The sequence below is a fragment of the Equus caballus genome, chromosome 7, assembly GCF_041296265.1.
Source record: "Equus caballus isolate H_3958 breed thoroughbred chromosome 7, TB-T2T, whole genome shotgun sequence".
In the NCBI taxonomy this organism is placed as follows: Eukaryota; Metazoa; Chordata; class Mammalia; order Perissodactyla; family Equidae; genus Equus; species Equus caballus.
Genome location: NC_091690.1, coordinates 90,826,792 through 90,847,873, shown reverse-complemented (window position 1 = coordinate 90,847,873; position 21,082 = coordinate 90,826,792). Strand labels below are relative to the sequence as shown.

General features: G+C 47.4%; 1 protein-coding gene across 4 annotated transcripts in view; it reads right to left on the bottom strand.

The window, feature by feature from the left end:
• The window catches only part of NELL1 (neural EGFL like 1), a 753,092-nt gene extending 738,249 nt beyond the window's left edge, over positions 1 to 14,843 (bottom strand). For 2 of the 4 annotated variants that reach the window (XM_070273436.1, XM_070273437.1), the window contains exons 1-2: positions 14,603 to 14,829; positions 6,675 to 6,803 (exon numbers count right to left, since the gene is read on the bottom strand). In XM_070273436.1, the coding sequence (XP_070129537.1) occupies positions 6,675 to 6,803; positions 14,603 to 14,657 (184 nt within the window). In that variant the 5' untranslated portion in view covers positions 14,658 to 14,829. Of the gene's footprint in view, positions 1 to 6,674; positions 6,804 to 14,602 lie in introns of all 4 variants that reach the window. The other 2 variants (XM_023646175.2, XM_023646174.2) reach the window with 2 other exon arrangements.
• Positions 14,844 to 21,082: the final 6,239 nt, after the last annotated feature.

The window sequence follows — 21,082 nt, the reverse complement described above, 5'->3', positions numbered from 1 at the left end:
AAATATTCCTATAACATACATAAAGTTATATAATATCACCTGAAGGTAAATTGTCATACTTTAAAGACGTATATCATAAACCCTAAAGCAATCACTAAAATAATGAAACTAAGAGTTATAGTTAATAATCCAAGAAAGGAGATAAAATAGACTCATAAAAAAATTTCAATTAATCTAAAAGAAGGCAGAAAGCGGAAAAAAGGAAAGAATAGATGAACAGGTAGAAAACAAATGGCAAAAAGATACATTTAAATACGACCCTGTCAATAATCACATTAAGTGTGAATGGTCTAAATTCCTTAACAAAAATACAGAGATTGTCATAGTGATTTTTTTTTTAAAAAAAAAGTAAGACCCATCTACATATCACCTACAAGAAAAACACTTTACATGTTATAACATGATAAATCTCAAAATAACTATGAGGGGTAAAAGAATATAGATCCAAAAACATAGAGCAGATACTGTATGGTTCTATTTATATAAAATTCTAGAAAGTACAAACTACTATATAGTGACAGAAAGCAGTTGAGTAGTTGGCTGGGGATAAGGGCTGGGAAGTAAGGAAGGAGGGATTATAAAAAGAAAAAAAAGAAAACTTTTGGAATGATAGGTATGTTTATTCTCTTGATTGTGGTGATGGCTTCACTAGCATTTTTATGTCAAAATTAACAAACTATACACTTTGAATATGCAGAGTTTATTATGTCAATTATACCTCAATAGAGCTATTTAATTTTTTAAATCTGATACTTAATTAACTGTGTATGGAATAAATTGGTGAATCTACTTTTTCAACTTTAAATTTTATGAAATCTAAACACAGATCAATTATTTCAGACAAAAATTCAGTGTCCAAATTCAGATGTGCTGAAAGTATAAAATATAAACTGGATTTTGAAGACTTTGTAAAAAACAAATGTAAAATATCTCATTAATAATTTTTTGTATTGACCAAATGTTGAAATGATATTTTTTATATTCTGGGTTAAATAAAATGTAGAATTAAAGTTAATTTCATGTTTCTTTTTACTTGTTTAATATGGCTACTGCAAAAATTAAAATTACAGATACGGCTCACTGATTATACTATTGCACAGTGGTGCACTGGAAAGGAGGACTTATTTGGAGTACCCTGGAAATGTCGTATTGTTCATATTTCTACCTAAGAGTGGGTAGCCATTCTATGGTAGACAAAATTATACCACCTTCCCCAAAGTATGTCTGCATCTTGATCCCAAAACCTATAAATACATTACCTTATGTGGCAAAAGAGACTGTGCAGACGTGATTAAGGTATGGATCCTGAGCTGAGGAGATTATCCTGGGTTACCCAGGTGGGCCCAATATACTCATGAGGGTCTTTCTAAGGGAGAAAAGGGTGCAGAAGCTTCAACATCAGAAAAAACAATATGACAACAGAAGCAGAGAGAGAGAAGGAAATGCAACAACAGAAGCAGAGGTTGAAGTGATGCAGCCATGAGCCAAGGAATGCAGGAGCCTCTGGAAGCTGGAAAAGGCAATAGACTGATTCTCCTATAGGGGTTCCAAAGGAACACAGCTCTGCCAACACCTTGATTTTAGCCCCCTAAAGCTCATTTTGGAATTCTGACCCTCAGAACTGTAAGATGATAAATAAATTTGTTTTGTTTTAAGCCACTAAATTTGTGGTAATTTGTTACAGCAGCTATAGGAAACTGATGCAGACTTTGGTACCTGGCAGGAGGGTGCTGCTATGAAAAATAGCTAAAAACGTGGATGTGAATTTGACATTGAAAAATGAGCAGAGGCTGGAAAAATCTTGAGAAGCATGATAGGAGAAGGCTGGATTGCCTTAAACAGAATGTTAATAGAAATACAGATGTTAAGGACTCTGCTAGTGAGGACTCAGAATGACGTAACGAGCTTGGTAGAGAAAACCTATATTGTCTTAGAGAATACTTAAGTGATTGTGAACAGACTGTTAGTAGAAATATGGACATTAAACATACTGCCAGTGATAAAATAACCAAAACAAAAAGTAACAAATGTTGGAGAGGTTGTAGAGAAAAAGGAACCCTCATACACTGCTAGTAGGAATCCAAACTGGTGCAGCCACTATGGACAATATTATGGAGATTTCTCGAAAAATTAAAAATAGAGATACCATATGACCCAGCCATCCCACTACTGGATATTTATCCAAAGAACTTGAAATCAGCAATTCAAAGAGACCTATGGACCCCTATGTTCATTGCAGCACTATTCACAATAGCCAAGACTCGGAAGCAACCTAAGTGCCCATTGACTGATGATTGGATAAAGAAGATATGGTATATCTATACAATGGAATACTACTCAACCAGAAAAAAGAACAAAATCGTCCCATTCACAACATGGATGGACCTTGAGGATATTATGTTAAGTGAACTAAGCCAGATAGAGAAAGACAGTCTCTGTATGACTCCACTCATACGTGGAAGTTAAACACATGGACAAAGAGAACAGATTAGTGGTTACCAGGGGAAAGGGGGGTTTGGGGGTGGGCACAAAGGGTAAAGTTGTGCACCTACAATATGACTGACAAATAATAATGTACAACTGAAGCTTCACAATGTTGTAAACTATCATAACCTCAATAAAAAATAAAATAGAAAAAAAAATACTGCCAGGGAGGGCTACAAAGGAAATGAGACACACATCATTGGAAACCAGAAGACAGAAGAGCCTTGTTATATAGTGGCAGAAAGCGTCACTGAATTGTGTCCTGTAGTCATGTGGAAAGAAAAACTTGTGAAAGATGAACTTGGACATTTAGTTGAGGAGATTTCCAAGCAAAGTGTTGAAGGTGCAGCCCGGTTTCTCCTTGCTGCTTATAGTAAAACGTGAGACGAAAGAGGGAGACTGAGGGAAGAGCTGATAGGCAAAAAGAACCAGGACTTGATGATTTGGAGAATTCTCAGCCTATCCAGATTGCAACAAACAATAAGACTAGGAGATTCACCGTCAGGGAACTCTATTCTGGAGAGAAAGCCAAGATGTGGTTGAACCACCGTTTGCCAGTGCCTCTGAAGAATCAAAAGGTCAGAATATTCAACAACACAGAGGGCTCCTTGAAGAGATGGAGATGCCTGGGTCCCCTCAGGCAGCTTTGCAGGAGTCAGGAAGAGAGAAGGCATTACCTAAGAAAGATCTGTGGAGGAGCCTCCTGTCTAATGGACAGGAGACCCTCCACGTTCTTGAGAATGTTATACCAGCAGAAACACTGCCAACTTGGCCTGAAGGGGACAGAGAGAGGATGAAATAAAAGGAGGCTGATAGGCTCCCAAAATTCTATAGGTAGGAAGCAGGCTGATAAAACTACTCAACTACAAACACATGCTACTCTTCATGAAAAAGAATGACTCAGAGGAATAAGTCACAAGCCCAGAAGGCAGAGCCAAGGAACACAGAGGGTTATTCCCAAGCCCTAAAACCCAGTGGAGTTTACCTTGCTGGATTTCAAAATATCTTGGGAATGGTGACCCCTTTCTCCTTTCCATTCCCTTCCTTTTGTATAAGAATCTCTGTAATTGATATTCTATTCCTGTCTCACTATTATATTTTGGAAGCAGATTACTTGTTTTCTAGTTTCACAGATCCATAGATGGAGAGGAATTTTGCCCCAAAATGGATAATATTCAGAGTCCCACTCATATCTGATTTAGATATTGAGATAATGGAATTTTTCAGCTGATGAGATTAGATGAGTTTTGGACTCTGAGCTGATGTTATAATGGGCTGAGACTTTTGGAGGTACTGGGATGGGGTGAATGTATTTTGCATGTGGCACAGACATGAATCTTTGGGGGTCCAGAGGGCAGACTTTGTGGTAAGTAGCATAATAGCTCCCCAAAGACATCCATGCCCTACTTGCCAGAACTTGTGAAAATGCTACCTTACATGGGAAAAAGGACTTTGCAGATGTGATAAAATTATAAACCCTGCTACAGAGAGATCATCCTGGATTATCCAGGTGGGCCCGATGTAATTGCAAGGGTTCCTATAAGGGACAGCCTTCCTCAGTCAAACTCCTATAATGAAGTTACTCTTCCCACCAAAGAAGCTGAAATCCATCCCTGTGGTTGGAGCCTAGTAGACATTCCCAGGCAGTTGCCAAAACAGAGGACACGCCAATTAGAGAGCAGAGTTCTAGCCCAGGAAGCCCACACTTCGGAATAAAAAAAAAATGAGTGAATGAATAACGTGCAAAGCAGGCAACAAGGCTTTTATAGAGCACATTTGACAGAGGAAATTTTGTGTGCGTGTGTGAGGAAGATTGGCCCTGAGCTAACATCTGTGCCAATCTTCCTCTATTTTGTATGTGGGATGCTGCCACAGCATGGCTTGATGAGCGGTGTGTAGGTCTACACTCGGGATCTGAACTGGCGGACCCCAGGCCACCAAGGAAGAGCCAGTGAACTTAACCACTATGCCACCGAGCCAGCCCATGGACAGAAGAGAACTTAATTCAATTCAAAAATGTTTATTTATCACCTATTATATGCCACGCTCAATACTTGGCCCTAGGACCATAGAGGTATCTAGATAGGCATGACTTACACCTTCATGAAGCTTACAGATGAACCAGGCTTCCATAGAAACTCTGTTGACAAAGTGTCAGCATTGCTCAGATCAAGAATGGCATGGCCTTGGGGCTGGCCCAGTGGCATAGTGGTTAAGTTCGTGTGCTCTACTTCAGTGGCCCGGGGTTCACAGGTTCAGATCCTGGGCGTGGACCTACACACTGCTCATCAAGCCATGCTGTTGTGGCGTCCCACATGCAAAACAGGAAAATTGGCACAGATGTTAGCTCAGCAACAATTTTCCTCAAGCAAAAAGAGGAAGATTGGCAACAGTTGTTAGCTCAGGGCCAATCTTCTTCACCAAAAAAAAAGAAGAAGAAGAAGAATGGCATGGTCTCTCAATAGTAACTGAGCACACCTTGCACGATGCAAAGAGATAAGTAATCCAGTCTGTATTCTCTTAATCATATCCAGCTTATGTACTTCACCAATTCCTTAGTAAGAGTAAATGGAAATTAACATATCCATAGCCTTGTTATATATCATTATATAATATCTGCAGATTTGCTATATATCACTAACAAGGCTTAAGTTATCTGCACAGTAAATATGTAAATCTCATCCCATAACACTGGTTCAGTCATTCTAAAATAATCCTTTTGGTATCTGCATAAGACTGAGCTACAAGAATCCTGCCGGGCATTTTCATAGCGGACTCTCCAGGCTGCCTGACTGCCATGTCTGATCAGGTCACTCCCCTGCTTCAGCCTCCAAAATATCCTGTCAAAAAGCCCCTACTGCTCTCAGAGTACAGTACAAAACCAGTTCCATGGCCTACGGGCAGGGGGACTATTTACAATAGTTGACAACAAGGGCCTCGCCTCCGGCTACCAGAACGGATGCTGGCCATAAACCATCAGTGCACCCGAACCCACGGCTACCAGCTAAATATCAGCTCTACCTACAGGGTCCAGTGTCACCTAGCCCACGCCCACCTCTCCAGCCACTCACTATCCCTCAGCCAGGATAGTCATCTTCCCGTTGGTTTCTGCCTTAAGACCTTCATACATACTATTTCCTCTGCCCAGAAGGCTCGGAGCCCCCACACTTCTTACCCCAGGCTTTCTATTCTTTTTCAAGTCTCTGCTGACATATCGCTTTTCCAGGGTCGGCTTTCCCTGACACCATCTCCCAACCCCCACTAAATCCGATCTCCCTGTAGACTCTTATTTGGCAGCCTCTGCACCCCCTTAATTGTAAGTATAGCAACTGTAATTCAATAATTCCTGTGTAATGACTGTTTCCTCCACTATATTTTATTTACTCTTACTGGTAACCTTACTATTAGCATGCTGCCTGGGACATTGGAGGAGTTCTCTAATAATAGCTGGTACTTACTGAGGATTTCCTACGTATCAGGCACTGTTTTAAGCACTTTAATGAATGAGCTCCTCTAATCCTATAACAGCCCCATGAGGCAGGCACTATTATTTTAGATGAGGACACAGGCAGAGGCAGGCTAAGGAATTGCCCAAAGTCTCAAAGCCAATAACTGGCAGGGCTGGAATCTGATCCCAGGCAGTTGGGCTCCAGAGCACATGCTTTTAAGAAGCACACAATATGCCTTTATGATTGCTTGTTGAATGATTTAAGGGATTGTAGCCAAGTTTATAGTGGACGGAACCAAGTAAGCTGCACTCCTAAGAGAACACAGCCATAAAACATCCTCCATGCTCATGGTCTACCCATTAAATGAGAGATACAGACATGGGAACGGGAAGAGGTGTGGGTATAGGTAAATAGTAGTTGAAAAAATATCCTGTCAAAATAATACAGCTGGCCAATGGCTTTCAAGGACTTTACAAATTCATTCCACTTTAGATTTCCACCAAAATTCCCAAGGAAATATGTCACTGCCAAACCAAATATTTCACCATCGTGCCCCCTTCACAGCCTCAGAACATCCCCTAAATTGGTGAACACCTTCAGCATTGCTGAACATTGCCCCCGACCATAACACAAGAGAAATAGTGGAGACGATCCTCCGACAAGTACAGGCCAGACGAACACTTCCCAGAGAGACCCTCCTCCCCAAGCTCTGCCCCCATGCAAAGGAGGGAGAGCCTTTACCTTGAAATAAAAATGCTTTGCTGGCATTGTGCAGTCCGGACACCTGAGTGACTCCAAGGGTGGTGTTCACGAGGTCGAGCTCGGTGATAATATCCATTTGAAGGTCGGGGTCCATCCCAAAGCCCATCACTGAAAAGGAACAAAGAGCTGTCTTGGCTTAAAACGCAGACTGCTAGCAGCCACATGGAACCGAAGTTACAGAGGCCGGGAGTGGTAGGGAAGCCAGGACGAGTGCTCGGAGATGCTCTCTCCCTGGACGGAAAAGGAAGTGAGTCTTGGCTCCATCACCCCACGCATACTGTGGTTTCTTTGTCCCTTCCCTCAGCCCCCTTCCTATTCATTAGAGATTGAGAATCTCTTATCTAAACCCCTCAGGGCCAAATATATTCCAGCTTCAGAATGTATCATATGTTAGAAAGGTAAGATGGCCTATATACTACATTTTATGTAACACCCTCAGCAAAGTCTGAATCAGCACCCCATAATCAAATACAATATTTCTGGAGCACAAAGTATGACGTTTTCCTCTAACTGGCTAAACAAAGACTATAAATAGCCTCATATCTCTTGAGGTCAAGTTTTGCCACCAAGTGAGTTCAGCTCAGTGTAGGTTTTACTGTCAGGTGAGTTATGAAGACACTTTGGGTTTCCAAGCTTTTTTAGACTGGAGACCGTGGATACAAGATTGTGGCCCTGATATACCTGCTCCAGAGAGGGATGCAGTAGCAAAATCTGACACCGCCGTCACCAATGAACACCTCCAGAGAGCATCCCTGTCCATCCGGCACAACCACCTGTGATAAACAGGACATGATGGAGAGGGGCTGTCCCTGAGGAGAGGGGTGGCAGAGGGATCAGGCAAAAAAGAGAATCCCTGGAATGAGATGTGTATTTCTACCTCACGGGATTCCTGAATGGAAAGTTACATACCCTGACAATTCTGTTGGAGAATCTCAGTGCAGAGAAACATGGCCCTGAGCCCCCTATTGCCTTGTCTGAGAAAGGTGAATGCCTAAGGCTGCCTCTCACTCAAGGGGCATTCTGTGGCATGATTCACTCATGATTGCAAAGTGACTTCCAATTACATATGTATTAATAAGGCTGGAGATCACGCTAAGGGACTGTGTTTAAGCCACTCATAAGGGCTGTATCTATCTACACTTAGCATCTCAATAGTGCAATTCCGACTGCACAATTGGAAGTGTTTTAATCAGCAACAGCTGTCACCTTGGGTCTGCTGGTAATGCGGGCGCTGAGGCAAGATCTGAAGAGCTTGCACCCAACTTGTCCTAGAGAGACTGAGCCAATGTCCATCAGAGCATCGCAAGCTACTACAACCTCATCTGTCCTCCCACCTTCAACCCTGACCCCTAAGACTTGGGGAAGGAAATCTACCCTCTCCTTACTCTCTTCCTGTGAGGAAACAGGGACTGCTCCAGCAATCTGGGCTTCTGTCAACAGAAAACTGGTCAGCGAAGGCCCTTTGGAGCTGAAGCCTCTCATTGCCAAGGCGGACAAAGGGTTAAATTAAAGGCACAGTGCATATATCTGCCTTCTCAGTGTTTGTCAGGCTTCCCCTTGTCCTCTGAACTGAAGATTTAAGTTTTCTCCTTGCAAATGCTGCCAGTTATTAGCCAGTTTACCCAAAGACAACTCTTCCTTCCGTTTATTCTGCATTCATTCAGTACTTTTTCAACACGTATTGCTGAGTGCTTGCTCAGCAACACACACAGTGCTGGGCACTGGAGATGTCCTCACTGAGAGTGCATTCCAATGAGGGATGACCACATTAGATGAAGGCAAACAATAAACAAGCAAAGAAGGTAATTTGAGATGGCCATGAATGCTGTGAAGAAAATAAAACAGAGCAACGGAACAGAAAGCAATTTGGGTGGGAGCTTTAGAAAGGATGGTGTGGGAAGGTTCTTCTGAGCTGAGACCCGAATGACTGGAAGGGGCCAGTGATGGGAAGACCTGGGAGGAAAGCTTTCCAGTTTAGAGAACAGAAAATGCACAGAAGGAGCAAACTTGTTGTGTTCAAGGAGCAGAGTAAAGGCTCGCGTAGCTGGAGCAGAGTGGGCCAGGGTGGGGCTGAGGCAGAGTGGTGGAAAATGGGGCCAGAAAGTAGGCGCTGCCTTGTGAGCCACAACAAGGAGCTGGACGCTATTCTAACTGCAGCAGAATATCATCGGAGGGCTTTAAGGTGTGTGTTTGAGGAGGGGAGGAGTGGGATGTGCTCCGATTTACAGCATGACCTCACGTGAGTGTCCATTCTACCTGCCTGACACTGCTCATCCCTCATACAGACTCAACTCGCAAAGACAGATGGAAGTCTGTGCAAAGAGACACGGGGCTAATGGGGGCCTGTCAGCCCACGTCACAGCACCACGAGCCTCTTGGTGAGACTGGTGATGTTTTCCTCCAAGTGAGCTTAGAAATCAGCTGTTCTGTGCTCACCTTGAAAAGGCAGGAAAGGAACTAATATTTCAGTTTGATCTATAGTTTTCTACACCTGTATGGCAGAAATTAAATCAAGAGTGATCTCAGAGGACCTCCAAGCTGCTCTTTCTCTGGCCAGGAATTTGGAAGGTGGCGTGGGGAATGTGGCCTTAGCAGGACACGAGAGGGAGGAAGCAGCCCTGGAGCCCCAGTGCCTCGCACAGAGCCTGACACATGGCAGGCCCTCAACTTGGGAGCCAATTAACTAACTGATGAGTGGATGCCCAATCATTGTTTTGGGTGCAGTGACCTCAGAGCAACATGCATATCCAAGGATACCTGAGAGGACAAGATGGCATTTGGGCCAAGGAAATTTTCTAAAAGGACTGAGGTTGACTGAATTATTGGCTTCAAATGGCTAGCCCTCCCCTGTCCATACCCTTTGCTGTGTAGCTTGCAGTTCCTTCCACTGGAGTGGGAGTAAACCTCCCCATCCCTTGACTTTGGGCCCAGTCAGGTAACTTGTTTGGGTCACTGGGATGTTAGCGACATTACACAAGCAGGTTCTTGAATGCCCTTGTGTTGTGGGGCTTGTTCTCTCGTACCTCTGCATCACGATGAGAAGAACATGGCCCTGATGGTCCACAGGTCCAGGGAGACTGAGACACTTGGAGCAGATACCCTACCAGAGTCTGGGACCACGCCCAGCCAATCCTGGCCAACACCAAACCAATCTACCGACATGTGAACCAATATAAATGCTGTTTTAAGCCACTGAGTTTGGAGTGGTTTATTATGCAATATTATTGCGGCAATAGCTGACCAACGCAGGGACTAAAGATCCACTACGATGGTCACCCTTAAGATGCCCGAATCTCCCAGAGCATGAGCCCTCCAACTGGATAAGCCTAAGAGGCACCCAAACAGGTTCTGCAGAACTAGCAGAACACCCAATGGTGCCCTTGGATCGCCATCCTCAGATAAGAACACAGCACCCTCAATCCAGAAAGTGTTGTAGAAACAACACTAAACTAAGAGCCGGTTTCAGTCCTGTCCCTTCCCCCTATCTCTGTGCCCTTGAAAACATCACTTCAGTTTTCCGAGCCTCAGTTCTCCCATCCATAGAATGGGGATGATAATACCTGCCTCCCAGCCTCGTGAAGTTTCAGTGATGACGACATGAAACCTCCTAGCACGCAGCTGGCATAAGCTGTATCTGTCTGTCTTAAGACCAGCTCTCCAGACCATTCCTGCTCCCTGGTCCTCAACTCCACTGGAATCATACAAAAGGTACAGATGGCCCCATTGCTCCCAATCCCTCCATATGCCTAAATGCCCTGGATGGACATCTCACTCTGGCTGTGCTTTGTGAAATCAATATGTTAAATCACTATTCGCTCCTCCCCCTACAAGCCACAAGAGAAGGGGCTTTCCTGGCTTTAAGATAACTGGACTGCTCTTGTTATGAAAACATCCCATAAAAACAGAACAAGGGAAGTCAATTAGGCTTCCAGATACAGTTTCTTCTCTCCCTCTAATTGGTCCCCTTCAGGATGAAAATGCCTGGTGCCAATAGCATGATGTGTAAAAGATAGCACTTTGCACACGGCCTAAGGAATCAGAACATCTATTAGCAAGGCAGTGCTTACATGGCCTCTCCTGAACCTCATGGAGTATGAGAGAGTTGGTTCCACAAAAACAATTTTTTTTATTTTAATGTTTCCGCTTCTTGTCCAAGCATGGAGCTCCCACCCTTTGCCAGGAAACTCTATGAAAGTTTTCTACTTCGGCCATAAGTGCTCTACAAATGGCTGCAGCTGGGAACTGGAATGAAGCAGGATCAAGAGCTTCTGGGGAAGAAATATTTTTTAAAACCTGGAAGGTAGGGTGTCAAGGTCGCAGAGGCACTTGAGGCCTGGCTCTGGGATTCTGAACCTCCACTCTGATCCCCCAGGACACCTGCCGCTGGCCCTCCTCAGCCCTGCCCAGGGAGTGCGCAGGCCCGAAGCCCACTCAGTCACCTTCAGGGTCCCATGCCTAAGCTCCCAAGAAAATCCTCCTGGGTCTGGCTCACTTCAAATCTAATCCGGCTCATTGGCCATGATGGCAGCTGTTGACCCCTGGTCCATGGAGAGAAATATGACACTGGAGAGATGCTCTAAGACCTCATTTAAAAGCAGGATTTCAGAACCCTTCTCAGATTTCAGCCCCTGGACTCCTACAAAGGTTCTTAATAATCCCAAAGCAATATCCTTGAAGAATACGCTCTATACCTGTTCCAAGTCAGCCAGTGCTTCACAAGGACACTGGAGGCTGGGGGCTCTGTTCACAGCTCTGTATTCAATTCCTAGTTAAGGACCGGCCTGGGAGGTGCTTAAAAAGAAAAGCTCTCCATCCCAGCAGGTGGCAGCAAAAGGCACTCTCTTGGTCCCAGGGGCTCCTTCCGCCCCTGCCCTGGTGTCCAAAACAAACTGGAAAGTGATGGGGAAGAAATCAGTGAGTTTTATGTTATTCACACTTCCAGGCCATTGGAGAAAATTCATGGACCTAATGCCTTATTACTGCTAATATTGTAGCCCTCTAAATTTCCATTATTAGTGATATACCTGGAAACCCCAGAATCATTTTTCACCCAGAAATAACAAGATCTGGAGAACAGCACCTCCTATCTGGTCTCCGCTTTACTCCCTGAAACAAGTTCTCTGAACAATGAGCAATTTCAGCAGCTTCCTGTGACACCTATCATTAGATCTTTTCCTATGTAACTGCTACCGCAGTGCAGCCCTGCTTTAATTAAAATGTGCCTGATATCATCTATTCATTCCCATTAAAAGGCAGTGCTATCTGAGCAGCTCACTAAGTGAACCACATGTTTTTTTCATCTTGGACTGTTAACAGCCCAGACAACAATCGTCCTACTTGACAAATAAACTTTCCAAGCAGCTGTTGGGATCCTGATAAACTAATCACAAGGCAGCCTCTGCTACCTGAGAGGATGGATGTGTGATGTGGGGATGATGGTTCCTGGGCAAACTCAAAGAGGCTGCCCCCAATAAGCTGCCGATCACACCCCGTCAAGCTACAATAAACTTAAGTGAAAGAACTGACATACAAGTCCCCCATCTGTCTGATTCTCCTGACAATTTCTGTAGAAGAAATATGTGGCCTCTAGTGTGCAAGCAGTGCCAAGTGGCATGTAAAACCCAAGATCCCTAAGCAGCTGCCACAACCAACTGGGCAGAGCCTCGCATGCTTCCCCGCCTTTGCACAAGCGGAGCCCTCTGCCTGGAATGCTCTCCCCACCTCGTCCACCTGGAAAACCCCCTACAAAGCCTTCAAGACACAACTCTCAAAGGTCCCCTCCTGGTAAAAGCTGTGCCTGACCACCAACCGCCCATCCCCAGAATTCACCCCTACTGTTCCTCCCCTGTACTCCCTCAGTACAAACTTCTTATACTTCGGCCTCTCCCCCCCCCAACCCCCCTCAGGCTGTAGACTAAAAATGCTTTCCAGTTTCTATCTGGATCCTCAGCTGAGTTGTAAATTCCTGGAAGTAAAGGACCAAGTCCTTTCCTCTTTGCATAAACAATCCTGGCACCCGGCAAGACACTCAACTGTTTGTCGAATGAGTGAATACATGAATGAATCTTCCCTACCACAGAATTTTTACAAGATTTAAAGGGGCTTGGTTTGAGGAAGGGGAAAAGGCCGTCTGTGTTCTTAAAGATCTCCACAAGCAACGCGCCCTCGAGACACAGCCCACTCCTGGATGAAAGCACTTTTTGCCGACTTTTCAAAGGAGTAATGAGAACAAAGGATTTAGGCATCATCGGGCGTGCTGTGCGCTTGAGGATGAGAAATGACCGATGGGCCGTCCCCTCCCCCATCCGGTTTCTCTCTCTCGGGTTCCTCAGCCCCAGATTCTCCCCGCGCAGGGCTGGGAGCCCACATTCTGCGCTAGCCTCGCCTGTCCTGATCTTCCGGGGCGCGTTTCTTCCAGTTTGGTCTTGGTTTTAAGAGACCAACCCATCCCCATGGGCCTTAACTCAAGAAGCACCTATTCTAGGCTGGACTGAGCTTTGGCGTCTCCGCAGCCCTGGAAGCTCGGATGGAGACAGGAAAGGGCCGGGGATTCCTTTTGTCCCTGGAGAAATCCACGCCCGACTCTCTTCCATTAAGCAAGCGGAAAGCTGCTGCCTGCTCGGTCTTCGGAAATGAAAAGAGCCAGCAGAAAGCTCCTACACGCCAACTCTTGTATCCTCGGGCCGGCAAACCGCCCAAGAGGGGCGCCTGGGGCGCAAGCGGGAACTTTTGAGCCGTCCCAGGCCCGGCACCCCTCCCCAGCCTCTCGGGATAAACTTGCTGCCTAGTCTACGAAGGAGGCTACGCCTCTAGAGAAGGGAAATGAGAGCAGCAAAAGAGGAAAAGATAAAGGAAGAGCGAACTACTACACGCCGATTCTGGGCGCCGAGTCGGCAGCGTGTACCGAGGATGGCTAGCTAGCGTAGGAATAAAAACTCGCGACGCTCCCTCGCCCGGGCCTCTGCGAGCCGTATTTTTGCCAATTTCCTACTCAACCCCACCCACCCTCACCACCACCACCACCACTACCCCACCCCCGATCGACCACTAGCCCCTTGGAGAAGGCAGCTAAGACAGGGGGCTGGAGGCGAGTGGAAGCTAACGGAAGATGGTGCGCTTAGAGTCCTCACAACTGCGTCTCTGGAGGCAGAACGAAGTGAGGACTTCCGAAAATTACGCCAATTATCCTTCTCCCCCTCCACACCCCCCAACCTGCAATTCTAGCTAGGGAAAACTGCTTTGGACCTTGCGAAAATCTTCCCAGATTGTCTTCAGGGTTCCAAGTTCCCCGAATATGGTTCGTCTAGCCCTTCTGGGCGGGGAGGAGGGAAGAGAACACTCCTGGAGTTCCCCTGGGGAGAGTCACGAGGGGACGGGAAGAGATCGCGGAATCCCGGGGTTCGCCTGCAGCCCACACCCCGCGCCGCGCCCTCCCGGGCCCCGGCAGCGCCTGCCGGCCGGAAGCGCTCCCTCTGCGGGTGCGACTCCCGCGGATGCCCCTTCCCTGCGCGCCGGGGCGCCAGGACAGCGGTTTCCACCGCACCTTTCAAGTTCGGGGGTGTGGGGCTCGCCGGCCAGCCCTGCTGTGCGTTTCGACCCGGAAGCCGGTTGCTAGCAGCGAGAGGGTGCGCCCGCTCGGCCGCGCCCCTCACTCCTGCGTCCCGGAGGCCGTGTCCCCCGGGAAGGAGGCACTCATCGGGGGCATCTTCCAGCCGGTGGGTCCCACTTCTCACTCTTTCACCTGAAGCAGGGCAGAGAGATCTGAGGGACCCATCCATGCTGCACTGCCCTTCCCCGGAGCAGCACGGAGCTCGGCTCCAGGTCTCCGCACGCCTACGTGGGCTCTGGGCACAGCGGCGGGGCTCCCCCTTCCCCTGGACCCCTCCGACAGCCCCAGACGTGCTTACCTGCCCTGGCGGTGCACACAGAGAACCACACAACTAAAATCACATCCATCGGCATCGCTCCTGGGGTGCCCCGCCAAACCGGGCGCGCGGAAGCCAGGAGAAAACAAATGCGCCTCGATCGCGAGACGCGCCGGGCTCCGAGCGGCCAAACTTGCTAGCGGGCAGCGGGGAGGTGGCACGGCAGCGCCGGGTGCTGCGCTCAGGGATCGCGCCCGGGAAGGCGGCCCCGGCCGCCCCGCCCCCAGCCCGCCCCCCACCGCGGGCGGCGGCGGCGCCTGGCTCCGGACCCGGTCCCCGCTGCGGCTGCGCTCGCCTCGGAGCTGGGGCGGGAGCCCTGGGCTCGGCCACTCCGGCAGGTTGCGCTCGGCGCTGGGATCGGGTCTTCCTCCTTCGCCCGCGGAGCTGCGAGGATTTGTGCGGCCGGCGCAGCAGCCGCTCCCACCGGGAGCACCGGAGCTAGAGTCCCGGGACCCGCGGCCAAAAAGGAGGAGCCGGAGGCGCAAGGCCCCTCCTCGGCTTCAGGCGCTCCAGCCCAGCCGAGCTGGCCTCGCCACTGTCGCCGTCTCTGCCTCGGCGCCGCTGTGGGGGCAGCTGAAGTTGCCACCGTTCATCCCGGCAGAGACGAAGACCAGCCTAGCCCTCGCGGGTGGGTTTTTCTCCCTGGGGAACCCTGACCGAGGCGGCGCCACCGAGCGCGCCCAGCCCCTCCCCGGAAAACAATTACTCGGGATTTGCTTAGGCGGCTGGGTGGGAAGGAGGGAGTAGGGCCCTGAGGGGGATGATGGCTGAGTGCCGGCTAGCCACCTGTACCTCCTGTCTCCCCTCTCTGGGGGGCCCCTCTGACTAGGCACAGGCTTTGGGGGTGCAAGGAGAGGGCGCTGAGACAGGGGATGCGGAAAAAGGGTCCCCGAGCCGGAGCGAGCTACAGCGGAGGTCTGGGGAGTCTATTTGCAAACCTTCCGGTTCTGCAGGGCGAATGCTGCCACACAGGGGAAATTCCTAACTATTTTTTTTCCTTGGGTGACTTTCTTGATGGTTTTGTCAAAAGCCCTACTCCCCTTTCACAGTCACATGTTGGGCTCTCCCTCAGTTCCTCCTGAACCCTCTCTCTACCCCAACACCATTCCTTGGAGAGAAAAGCTGGCCTTTGTTTTGGGCGTGTGGGCAAGAAGAGAATTCCTCCTCCCTCTGTGTCACCTCCTTCCAGACCCCAGGCCTTCCCTATAAATATCTCCCAGGTTTGTCACACTTCCATCCAGGTATGTTATTTATAACCAGGATGCAGAGTCGTGAAATCAGAGATGACAGAACTTGTGATTTATATCAAATGAGCCCCTGTGATTCAAAGCTCTCGGGCTTCCTCACTCTGGGCCCCTCTCTCTGAGCCCACCCCACCTCTTGGATACCCTCAACTGGGATTCCAGAGGAGGAAAGCGAAACTTCTCCTACCAGCCCTTCGGTATTACCTGGGAACCAGTGCCAACGTTCCAGAATCCTCTTCACTAATAAGGGTCTGCCCTTATTGCTCGCACCCCCTCTCCCGTGGCGTATTCCTAACCCCTCCGTGACTATGACCCCAGGAGCCCCCACTGAAGGTCACCAAACTGGCAGCACAGCTTCCTAAGAGAGACGATTTTATCTACATGCCCTTCTGATCTCTGCCCTATTTTTCTGGATATTTCTGTATGCAAGCCACTGTCCCACTTGGTCCTTTACATTGTGGTCCCCTGGCATATGAAGAAGAAAGTGAACAAGCAGGTAAATTCCAGCTCCCGACAGCTGAGGCAGAAGAAAGGAGGATGACAAAGACGTGCACTGCGTTCTCCAGGAGTCAGCTGAAAGATGAAGAGGTAAATTGATGTCAGGGCTGAACGGACTCTCCAACTCTTCTGGGATTCAACTCGAGAACGGAGAGGGTTTGTCTGCCTCGACTCTGTTTTCATTACAGAGTCAGGACTTTTTCCTTTCACCCGGAGCACGTTACATGTAAAGTTGACATTAAAGTCACACATCTTGCAGAAAATAGGATTCTCGGAGTTTAGTTGAACCAAGTGATGGAGGACACGCATAAACCATGTTGTGTCGTGAGAGCTGTGCCCCCGCTCTCCTCTGCAGTTTTTAAATACCGTCAGCAGCAGCAGCAGCCTTTAGTGGCTTTGAGTGGTTGTTCCAATGGTCCTTTTATGAATCTCAGAAATCCCAGAGTCCCTAGAAGTCCCAATGACCCCAACAAAGGGGAAAGGTGGCCTGGGTAAGACCAGAGCTCTCGATCTTCAAGTCTCTGTGTAATTAGTTGGTCCTGTGGGATGGCGCTTTTAGCGTGTTCCATTAAAAAGTAAAGCAAGACGCATGTTCTGTCAAAGCTTTGCGGCATCACATCCATTAACAGTAACAACAGTTAATCTCGAGAAGGTCGTAAATCTTCCTAGATAACTACGTACTTCAATCTCCTCCTGAAAGTGCATTTCTCGAGTGCAGATTTTGAATGTGTGGACCTGTCAGGCTAAGGTAACCTTTGTGGAACTGGCCCAGCAGATTTCTGTAGTGACGCTGAAGGGACCACGGCTGGGTGTGTGCTGGATGCTGGGATGCCGCCATGGGACCTGAGCTCGGTGGAAGCCACGAGGACACTTGATTTACCCAATGCCATATCCCAAGTCCACCCTGCTCTTCTGAACGGCCTCCGTCCATGGTTTCTCCAGAAGCCAGGAGCCTCCTTTGGTCATCCTTCTGTCTCTTCTTCCTGACTCCTAAATGTTGGAGAGCCTCAGGGCTCGGCCCGCAGCCCTCTTCTCTTGCAGCCACACTGGCTCGCATTTGTTCCCATCCAGCCTCGTGGCTGTAACTACTATCTGTATGTGGATGATTCTCAGATGTGCATGTCCAGCTCCAGCCTCTCCTTTGAACCCCATGCACATATACCCAGCTGCCTGTTAGGTGTCTCAAATGTGATACGGCCACATCATCAAAATTAAAAACACTTGTGCTTCAAAGGATGCCATAGGAAGTAAAAAGACAACCCACGGAACAAGAAAACAGTGTGTAAGTCATATATCTGATTGAAACTTGTATCTATTAAAAACTATTGTAACTCAATAGTAAATGACGACCCAATTTAAAAACGGGCAAAGGATCTGAATAGACATTTCTCCAAAGAAATATACAAACATCCAATAAGCACATGGAAAGATGCTCAACATTCATTAGCCATCTGGGAAATGCAGATCAAAACTATGAGCTATCACTCCACAGCCACGAGGATGGCTAAAATCAAATGACAGATAACAAATGTTGACAAGGAAGTGTAGAAATTAGAACTCTCATATACTGCTGGTGGGAATGCAGAATGGTTCTTCAAAGAGTTAAACATAAAGTTACCATATGATCCAGCAATTCTGCTCCTAGGTACATACGCAAGAGGACTGAGAACATACGTCCACACACTAAGTGGTACATAAGCATTCGTAGCAGCATTATTCATCATAGCCAAAAAGTAGAAACAGCCCAAATGTCCATCAGCTGATGAATGGATAAATAAAATGTGGTGTATTTACACAATGGAATATGTTTCAGCAATAAAGAGAAATGAAGTACTGACACATGTTACAATATGGATGAACCTTGAAAACATTATGCTAAGTGGAAGAAGCCAGTCACAAAGGACCACATATCGTAGGATTCATTTATATGAAATGTCCAGAATAGGCACATCTGTGGAGGCAGAAAGTTGATTAGTGGCTGCCCAGGGCTGGGAAGAAAGGGCAAAGAAGGATTAGCAGGTGACCACTAAGCAGGACAGGGTTAATTTTTGGGGAAATGAAAATGTTCTAAAATTGATTGTGGTGATGAATGCAAAACTCTCACAGATGCTCACAACGTGCTAAAAGCATTGAACTGCACACTTTAAATGGGAGGATTGTACAGTCTATTAATTATCTCAATGAAGCTGTTTTTAAAAATTTCTTTAATGATCATGAAAGAAAAATGTAATATGACCAAATGAGGACTTCTGATTTTCCCCACCTCCCAAACTCACTTCCTGCTGCCTTCTAAGGCAACAGCACAGCCTTCTCAAGGTGCTCCAACCATGTAACCCAGGGTGGTCCTTGACTTGCTTTCTCTGTACCCCCACGGCCAGGCCACAAGCCCTGTCAGTACACCTTAAAAAAAAATCCCAAATCATCCACTTCTCACCCCCCTCACTACTCCCACCCTCCTCCAGTCCATCATCGTCTCTTCCCTGGGCTACCGCCCGGGCCCAATCCTTCTCTCTGCCTCCACTCCTGCTCCTCACCACCCCCACAGCCATTGTCTGATTTTTAAAACATATGTTGGAGCACATTCCCTTGCTCAAAAATCCCCTTGCACTTTTCTATCATTTTTTGAAAAAATCAGAACATCTTATAGGCCTCTGCCCACTTCCCCAGTTTTCTCTCTTCCCGCTCTCCCCCTCGCTCCCTCCAGATCCGCTTCCCTGCCTTTCCTCAAGCATTCCCAGTTCATACCCTCCTCTGGTTTTTGCACTTGCTGCTCCCTCAACCCAGAACATTCTTTCCATAAATTTTTGTATGGTTCACTTTTTACATGACTCAAATCTCCACTCAGATGTCAGCTCCTTGGGAAGACCCTGCCTACAGAAGCTTCTCGCTTCACCCCCGTCACTGTCTCCGTACGCTGCTTTACTTTTTATAGTGCTTATTACTATCTGAAATAGTGATTTAGTTGTTGACATTTATTCTCTCTCCTTCAACATAATGCAAGCCCCATAAGAGTAGGATTTTTGTCTTTCTTGTTCACCACTGTATCTCTCCACCTAGAATGGTGCCTGGCACATTTTAGGAGCTCAAAAAATGTTCTTTGGATGAATCAATGGATGCTCTCTCAGGAAGCAGCATGGAGAACTGACACTTCTCACTGGCCGTCACCAAGGCAACAGTCAGACTACCTTGTCCCGCTGGCCCCCAGAGCCGTTCCATTGCTGCTTCTGTGCGGGGCCATGGATCCCACAGAAGAGTGAGATGGACTTCTTTTCAGTATCCAAATTCAATCCATAAGCTAGAGGCAGATCCAAGGCTGAGAAACTCTCCATCTCACTTACCGCCCTCCCAAACCCACCCTGAGTCGCTCTCCTTTATCCAAACAGCCTTTCGACTACCTTCACATTTATGGACACATAACAACTTTCCTTGTAAAACTGGAGAAAATGAGAGGATTATGCTGTCGTGGAGTGGATTGTGTCCCCCCAAAAGGAGTGTTGAAGTCCTAACCCCATACCTGTGAATGTGGCCTTATTTGGAAATTGAGTTTTTGCAGATGTAATCAAATTAAGATGAGATCATTAGAGGGCCCTAATTCCAAATGGCTGGTGTCCTTATGAGAAGAGGATAACACCATGTGAAGACAGAGACAGAACAGGGAGAATACCATGTGACAGTGAAGGCACACGTTGGAGCGCTGCGGCTGCCAGCCAAGGAATGCGGGGCCATGGGAAACTGGAAGAGCCAAGGGAGGGTCCCAGAGGCTTTGGAGGGAGTGCGGCCCTGCCAACACCTGCCTTTCAGACTTCTAACCTGCAAAACGCGCTGCGTTTCTGTTGTTTAAGCCTTCCGGGTTGCAGAGCTGTGCTATGGCAGCCCCAGGACACTAAGACCAGTGCCAATTTGCTGCAGAGTCTGGGAAAGTGCAAAACCCCCACGTTCCCTTCACAAACCTAGCAGCCCCAGTGCCATCTGGAACTGTGCAAGCCTGACAAGTGGGTGCATTTCCTGAAATGCACGTGCACCCATAAAGAGGGGTTGAATGAATATACTCGTGCACGTACCTCTGTTTCTATATGAATATATGAATTCTGTATGAAAAATGTGTTCTCTGATCTGGTTACTACAATCAGCTTCCATGACATCCAAGTGAGAGGGACCCGTATTTTGATAAATTTAATTATTGTCCTTCTGTCTTGCAGTTTCAAACACTTTTTAGAAGAAAGCTAGGTATAAATCTGTAGGAGGACAGACAGAAAAATCTATAGATAGACATATAGATAAAGGCATCTCCTAATTCTTTGGATCAAACCCTCCTGATCTATAACATCAATCTTGGATGAGTGGAGGAGTTTCAAGTTTCTGATGACAAGAACCAAGGTGTGCACATACCCAGGTTGTGTTACGTGTTAGGTAAGCATGTGTTGTCCATTCCTATAGACCAGGGAAAAGCAGACACACTACCCTCAACCAGGCCCTCGAAGCAGGCCTCGCCCCAACCCTGACCAGAGCGATAATGGCTCCAGCCATCAAGTGTAACTATGCGTGGGTTACTGCGCTAAGTGCTTTCTATGGATTTATTCCTCAAAACAACCCAATTAGGTAGGCGGACTATTATACCTATTCTGCAGATATGGAAATGGAGCCATTTGCCAAATGAGTGGCTGAAGCAAGCCTCAGACCCAGGCAGTCTGACTGCAGAATCTGTGCACTTGACTGTCAA